The sequence below is a fragment of the Zerene cesonia genome, chromosome 16, assembly GCF_012273895.1.
Source record: "Zerene cesonia ecotype Mississippi chromosome 16, Zerene_cesonia_1.1, whole genome shotgun sequence".
NCBI classification, from domain to species: domain Eukaryota; kingdom Metazoa; phylum Arthropoda; class Insecta; order Lepidoptera; family Pieridae; genus Zerene; species Zerene cesonia.
Genome location: NC_052117.1, coordinates 3,451,464 through 3,460,276, shown reverse-complemented (window position 1 = coordinate 3,460,276; position 8,813 = coordinate 3,451,464). Strand labels below are relative to the sequence as shown.

General features: G+C 31.4%; 1 protein-coding gene across 1 annotated transcript in view; it reads left to right on the top strand.

Moving 5' to 3' along the window:
* LOC119832955 overlaps positions 1 to 1,148 on the top strand; it is a 2,831-nt gene extending 1,683 nt beyond the window's left edge. The window contains exon 2 of the mRNA XM_038356787.1: positions 40 to 1,148. Coding sequence (XP_038212715.1) covers positions 40 to 100 — 61 coding nt within the window. The 3' untranslated portion in view covers positions 101 to 1,148. The remainder of the gene's footprint in view (positions 1 to 39) is intronic.
* The last annotated feature ends 7,665 nt before the right edge of the window (positions 1,149 to 8,813 follow it).

The following is an 8,813-nucleotide window of genomic DNA, read 5'->3' as shown; positions in this document are numbered from 1 at the left end:
AGAGGAGCTCGTGAGTTAACCGGGCGTGCTTGTGTACAGGGCGCGCGCCGACTCCCCCGAGCGAAAGTGGCACTGTACCGCCTGCATGCCCTATCTGTGAGGCGCCCGCCGGCCGAAGAGGAGAGCGAGATCGCCCGCGCCGCAACACCGTCTGTGATATGTACCCGATAGTGCGCAACAGTTGAGTACTTGTGAATGTGTCAGCGAACGATCCCAACAACCTAATTTTCCATCTATTGTGTTATAATTCGGTTCGCTTTTTCTAATGATTGCATGTTTTGTGTAACATTTTTTAAATGTTAAGATGAAGTATGAGGTTGTTATAGGTCTGTATGGTGATTGATTTAAGACTGCGAATAGTTTAAGGTACCCGAGGGCTTGATTAGGCTATGTTTAAGAGCTTTTGTAGCTTTTGTATAACTTCGGGGATAGATAGTAATGGCAGTTCGTGATTGTAATACGTTTTCTGTGATTTGTTTCATGTAAGATATTTATTTAATGGAGCGGTATATTTGATATTACTCGCTGCCGAAGTAATGCAAAATAGAAAAATATATTAAAAATAAACGAAATTTTCTGTCTCTACATTGTATCTGGAAAATATTTTTGAAATTGTTTTCACTGTAATTAAATTTAATACAAAAGTCAAACTGTAGTCATATATAGGCAGTGATAGATGAGTATATACATGTATTGTACTAAATACTTTTTATTAAATATGACTGGGGCGAGTCCCGATTGTACCTAAGTATAATTATATTATGTTACATATTTTGCACGATTCTATGTGAATGTTAATATTGACTGTATAAAAGGACCAGCTTTAAGTAAAGAAGGATGAAAGTGTCAGTGAAACTGAAATATGTATGATGGCGTGTAATCTAATAATTCTAAATTATGTAGAGCATATCTGTTGGAAAGTATTAAATGAGATGGAAAAAGTATTATTATGTCTGGTTTTGGAACGAAGTAAGTTCCTTATTTCTATATGTTTAGGACTGCCATATTTACCTGAATATAGATATTATTTCTGAAGCTATATTATATATCCAACCTTTGCGAAATCTGCAGTAGTGTCTAAATGCATGTATGCCACATTGTCTGATCTGATGTTTTATCAAAATATAAGTAATGCTTATTCAATATTACACACTGTTTTATTTTAACCCTTTTCATAATAATAACTCATTTAGAATTTTTAATTCAAGTGGTTGCATTTTCCTATTTTTAACATCAGTCACCACTAGCAATATTTTTTTGAAGTAAAGAAATAAATATCTACAATTATTACGTACAAAAGGAAAAAAAAAAACACTTAAACATTCTGCTTGTTTCCGAATAATGCCGTAGGTATTCTCCCCCGCTCCCTTCAACGGGCCCTAGAACGTTCGAGAACAACTGAATGGCGCTCATTGATTCAATGCGGACAGTGAATTGAAATTGAAATGTTCAATAAATTTGACTATAACCTGACAACGGCAGTCTGATCATGATTACATATTTAATGAATATTACATTTTGTAACGAAAGATGTTAGATTTATTCTTCAGTAACGATTTCGCTATAACTGTTTTGGCGAAACGGAAAAATGATAAAAATCGTCGATTTTAAAACAACTAAAAAGCCATACTGTGTTGTTTTCGATAAAACAGATTAAAAACGAAACGAGTTTAAAGGATTAGCTATACCTACCTATTTGAATATAGTACCTATGTATTTTGTTTGTGCTATCTTTGCGTACTCGTAATTATGTTTATCGGTGATAAGAATTCAGAAATGCGGTTAAGGCGATATTTAATTACTTCCTATATATACATCAATTTGTCATACTTAATTAGGAATTAAGGAATTACCTAATTCTAGAATAAACCTGGCCGAAATTGTTGGTTATTTCATAAATTTTACCAAAAAATTATAATTATGTATAAAATTCCCGTGTCACAATTTTTGTTACCAAACGCCTCCGAAACGGTTGCACCGATTCTTATGAAATTTTGAATGCATATTGGGTATGTCTGAGAATCAGTCAACATCTACTTTTCATACCTCAAAATGATAAGAGTAAGGCAGAACAGCGTTTGCCGGGTCAGCTAGTATCTACTACACGGCGGTTGCTTTTCCCATTAAAATATAAATAAAAGAGATTTTTTTGGTAGTTTTACGAAAAATTTCTTCAATGTTTGATACATGCAGTACATTTATGGAGGAAGAGATATATAATATCATGTATGATGTCCGCATCGGTGAAACCGCAGGGCACAATATTTATTAATATTTTTTATAACTCTTAGTACGAAGTATTTTCTTTTTACTTAAACTCTATCATTTGCGGCGGTCTTCATTTTTGATATCCTACTTTTACACGAAAGTAACATAATAAACTGCAATTTAAATAGCTAATAAGGTTGAAAACAAGGGAGACTTTAGTCTTCACTCATGCAACGTCACACATTTTCGTTGGGTTTGATATTAGTATACATTAAATTATGATTAGAAGAAGAAGAAAAAACAGAAAATCTGAAAGTTAGCTGTAGCACAGAATAATAATTACAAGTAGTTGTAGTGCTACTTTAGTACTTCTGTGACTTATATTATATTTTGTTTAAGGTTTAAAAGGGAACATTAAGTTCATCCATAACACTGCTCTAAAGGGTATATACGATGATGTATGGCCTAGAGTTGGGATGGTGAACCAATGGCACTGACCATTCAATTCATATGCGATACGCACTACAAAAAAAAGTGAGGTAGGTGTTAAGAGAATGAAGTTTCCATAGTAACAATTAGAGGACTCTTCTTCTATTATATACTAGTTATTTTTGTTATTTTCCCGATAATGATAAAGGATAAACTATTTCATGGCAAATCTATGATGCTTAAAAACATTTCTTTAGAAAAATGGTACGTTGGTACGCAAAGGTTCGCCATTCCTGGCCTAGAGGAATGGACTAGACCCAAGGTATTGATAAAAAATTGTTTACCGCGTAATTAAAAAGTATGGTTTTATTAGATCGATAAAATATGACACACAGTTTACGTAAAACACGTGTTATCATTATTTTTATCAAAGAAGCTACTTAGCTTCTATGAATTGGTTTTGTTGTTAGGAATTTTCCATTAAGCACCTACTGTAATCAACTTGACATATAATTTTGTCTGCAATCTACTCATTACAGTTTATGACATTAGCTGTATATTCCTGCGAACAAAATGGCATGTGCATTGTGTATCTTAAGTAATATTAAAAAAACTTTTTATTTATTATATTTGTTTAATTGTGTTTGTTAATAAATTATGTACTTATTTGTCTGTAGGCTTTAGTTTGAAAAAGGTTTTCGTTTTAGACCCTACTAATAGTATAAATGCGAAAGTAACTCTGTCTGATTGTCTGTCTGTTTGTGTTTTACGTTTAAAAGTCTGAATTGAAATGGATGAATTCGTACAATGTCAGGACATGTTGAATAAAGTTGATTAAATTTTATCGCGGTCTTTTTAAGCGAAGGTTCCTACCTAACGAAAAAGAACATTTTTTTATTTATGATGATAAAAAATACACCCAGAGTTGAAAAGTCATAGCGGACATAATCCCTTCTGACATTAATATAATAAATGCGTAATTCAGTCTGCCTATCTCTATCTACTTAACGCATAAACAACTGAACCGATTTGGACAAAATTTGGTATTTTTTTGGGAAAGTCCGATCCGAGTCGAGATCGTCGTGTATTTTTCTTAAAAAAACATTCTTAAGCCGAGAGCAGAATGCAAGTGCATCCTACTAATATTATAAATGCGAAAGTTTGTTAGGATGTGTGTGCATTTGTAGCTCTTTCACGCAAAAACTACTAAACCGATTGCAATGAAATTTTGTACGTAGACAGCTGGACAACTGGAATAACATAACGGCACTTTTTATCCCGATGTTCCTACGGGATACGAACTTACGCGGGTGAAACCGCGGGGCGCAGCTAGTATTTTATAAACCTTAACTTTTGACTGTTAACTTTAACTCTTAATATACAGTATACCATCAATGATGGTTATATTATTGATTTGCTATTGAAGACAATAATACCTTCAGAATGAGAAATATGCATCAATCAATTTATTAGATGACGAATTTTTAGTACAGCTATTCCTTTTAAGGTACTGTTAAGCCTTTGTAATCTTATTGATAAGAGAACTCGTTATTATAAGTCATCATAAATACCGCTTATTTTACAATGAATAATTTAGCTTTATCAGAATTTTTGAATATGAAGGTATATTTTTACATTCTATAATAGCATTGTGGCCTACTTTTCCGCCAATAATCCCTTACTTCAGGGAAAAACTGGTTTATTGTTATGCGCATTTTAAATAGATACGTAAAAGTAAGGCTTCTTTGAAAAATTATATATACAACAGACTTATTTTAATCCTATTACGCTCTCCTTGAATACTATACTTGGAAATGCTCGCATAGTGAATTAATATACTTTCACGATTGCAAAATTTAATCTGAAATATTTACGTATTGCGATTGCGGTATAACGAGATTGCTTGAAATTTCATGCATTACTGAGAAATTCTCATAGGAAATTTTAAATAAATTGCTATAGAACATTCTAGATATTTTTGTGCTAAACATTTTCTAATATATTATACTTGTATCTACAAAGACAATAAGATATGTCAAGCACTTGTTTTGTGAATTTAGTACTATTTTGCTTAAGTACAGTTTTGTGTGCTTAAAAGTATTATATATTGCTAGGCAGCAGCTTGCAAGCTGTAACTCGTGGTTGCGTCTACTGTTTTAAATATACAGTACATCTCTATGTCATGTCAGGACTATGAATGCCAATTTCCGCAATTTAATTTTTACTACATTGCAGTTGTAGGTAGGTTTAGGTTATACGTACGCTTATTTCAGTAAAACTTTCGTGAAGAACAACAACCATAAAAGCATCACATTAGCTCTTCATTTATATTCCTAGTCCACATAGCATTCTTCTTTGTTTCAAATTTACCCTTAATTACGAGCAAAGATGCCGTGCATTTGTTACATTTCCATATTATGTCGGTCATCCCTCGCTTTATAAGGAGCGGACTATTGCTAGCAATCTCTTGGCTCGTATAACTGGGTATCACGTATGTAGTAAACAAATGCCGACGTGTCAATAAAGAAGCTGACGTCAATTGTCATCAAGCAAATGTTATTGTTGCAATAGCGAATTAATAACAATCGCTGGTTCTTACTGGACCGCACTGTTTCCGTGTTGCTTTTTCTCCAATTAAACTGGTTAGAATTAATTCGGTGTCGCACTAATGTTGTGGATTATATGTAGCTTTATATTTTGATTGAATTATACTTCACTTTACTTGTTTTATAAGTCATTATATGTTTCTATATACATTATTATCAAATAGATATAAAAAATTTAAAAATTCGAACAAATCGCTGCTTAATTCTTGATTAGGATTTTTTAAATATGTTAAATAAAATACATTCTTTACGAGTCTGAAGTGATAATCAGTTTTGTCTCAGTTCATGGATTGCATATTAGTAAAATTTTAAAGTAGCTAATATAAATTTCATGTTATCCATTCAAAATGATAAATAATACGCTAATCTCAGAGTCATGTTAGACATTACAGTAACTTGATAATCTACACTAATATTATAAAGAGGAAAACTTTGTTTGTTTGGTTGTAATGAATAGGCTCAAAAACTACTGGACCGATTTTAAAAATTCTTTCACCATTCGAAAGCTACATTATTCACGAGTAACATAGACTATATATGTACCACGGGCGAAGCCGGGGCGAACAGCTAGTTTTTTATAAAGATATATCAATATTAGATTCAAGTTATATGCGACACATTTTATTTTTAATATAAATAAAATTCAGGCGTACAAACGTTATAAGTGACCTGACAAAATTTGACAAAAAGACACTTCTCATGTGTTTTATAAGCAGGTTTATATATACCTCAAGTGTATTTAAGTTTCAGTTTTTCATAGTTCTTTGTTTGGATGTTGTAATTGATAGGAATTATTTCGCGGTTTTTCAGGATAAGAAATTCCATGAGAATCATACGTTTGCCTATCTCTCCTCCCTCCCTCTAGATCTATCTCTTAGGCATTCTAACTATCTCTTGATAATCAAAAATTTTACCCTAAATTCGTTCCTTTTAGGATAATAATAGTATGGATATTCTGGTTGTTTCGTATTTGACTGAAAAAATTTCTTATTTAAAACAATTTCGAAAATAATCGGTTACGGTCATACGTATATGTATTCTTAATTGAGATCTATTTTGTTTAATGCTCGACGGTCGTCATACAAAATATTTTGCGTTCTAACATCACGTAACAACTGTAACCAGTTGTTACTAGATTTGACAATAATCGTTTACAATAATTGGTGTTGAATTACTTATTGTTATGGCGATAACGTTCAAAATTATGATTAAAAGTTTTCAACGTACGTACGTATGTCGTTGCGAGTGTAATAGTTCCATTACATATAACTTTTATGGACGCTATGAAAATAAGCGAAATGCTTATTGAAAAAATCGCACATTATGGTGTTATATCTTATTCTCTTCATATAACGCTCATATATAAAATGCTCAATCCAGTGATTAGGAATGGTTTTCATTTATAGAATTACCCATAAAGGGTCAAAATAGTCTTAAATTTAAATTCAATTGTAAATTTTGTCGTTATTTGTGATATAGTTTTCCTGCGTTTAAAGCTTTGTAACTTTATATTATACTCTCTCTATTCAGCAAAGGATAGTTATAGGCTGTTGATAATGTGAATAAGCTTTATATTAGTACAAATAAATAATTTTAATTATTAAGTAGTTATGTTTCAGTATATCCAGATAGGTACATGAAAAAATACCTTACCAAGAGTATACTTCGTATTTTTATTTAAATGCTTGCATTTGTTAAGACTGTAGAGGTAATTCGAGATAAGAAATCGATAACAGTTAACTGGTTTACACTGGTTACTAAAACCGAAATGAATTATTTTTATTATGAAAAGATCACGTAGGTACCTACTATCAATACTTCTAGGTATTCTCGATGAAAATATAATGGGTTCAGTGGTTTTTTTAATGTCATGGAAATTCAAAATTACATTATAGACAATAGGCACACATACCGTGTTTTTTGGTTGTTTTATTTTTGAATGATTTAAATTTTACCTTTTTTCATTGATAAATGACTTACATAGTAATTTATATCAGTTTTTTCGAAACTTATTTCCAATCAATTCAATTTGAATAGATCCACATTGTTAATTGCATAAATTTTTACGTTAATTGTTATAAAAACTAGAAAAATTGGCGTCAAGATGGCGCCATGTGTAGGTGTAACTATATAACCACAATCAGTCTAGAAGGATTAAGGATCACCTTGCTCTTGTTATATAATCATAATATTTATTACGTACAATGCATACAATATCACATTTTCCACTATGTGTTTGCAGGTTTACGTGTAAGAATGGTGATTATTTAGTATGTTGGTAAGTATGCAATTTATGATGATATGACTATTTGTATTTTCAGCTAAAATGTACTACATTTATATAGTGCATGCAGTACTCATCTTTATTGTTTCTCCGTTACTCTTTGTGTAATATTTACGTTAAGGTTTTGGTGTGCAACTCATAATAAGTCTCAATAAATAAACAATAAGTACATTGTGTTAAAATTTCTGAAAATTCTACTGTTTCCTCTTCAGCAAAATTATTTTGTGCTAGATACTTCAACAGTCTATGGTTGAACTTTTTTATCTATGCTCGTAAAATATTGGAGTAAAACTTCACGTCTCATTTGTCATGAAATATATCTTATAATTATAATATTAGGCAGGGGTTAGTTTAAGGAATTTTACCCATGTTAAAATTTTAAAAATGAAATATTGATCCAGTGCTCGATAAGGCTCTAATATTTCAAGATGGTTATTAAAACTATAAATTATTGAATAAAACGAATAATATTAACTTCGAATGTGTATGTTTTCTATAGAAATGCAGCGCTTACTACAATAGTTAAGTTGCTATGTACTTTTCTATGTATTTTTAAATACATTGCTGCTCCTACCCCTTAAATTAGGTTTATATTTAGACAACCCCTTGCATACATACAGTCAAGTGGAATGTTTTTTACTATTGCTATATATTGTAAAAACGTATTTTTTCAGCATAATATACAAACTTTAATACTATTACTACTTACGAATATAAGAACTAAAAAAACACAATGTGCTCGACTAATTTGCAGAATAACTATAATATACCGACATGATAATTTAATTATGTGCCACAATTCACACGTTAACGACGTCATTCTACAAACATGTGACATTTCACAATAAATTACGTATTTCACTGAAGAAGAACCCTTGTAGGTTTGAATTGATTTACATACAATAATCTGCGACGTAATAATATCTACATGCGTCATACATTTCATAATTTAATTGAAGTAAGTGCAATTCTTTATTCGTTGCAAAATATTACAATAGCAGTAAACATTATATTTTCATGTCATACACACATCCTACTAGTCCTATCCTACTAATGCGAAAGTTTGTAAAGATGTGTGTGTGTGTTTGATGCTCTTTCACGCAAAAACTACTAAACCGATTGCAATGAAATTTGGCACGTAGATAGCTGGACAACTGGAATAACATATAGGCAACTTTTTATCCCGATATTCCTACGGGATACGGACTTACGTGGGTGAAACCGCGGGGCCCAGCTAGTATTATATAAACATAGTCTCCTAGAAAACTTATTAAACTATAATTGAC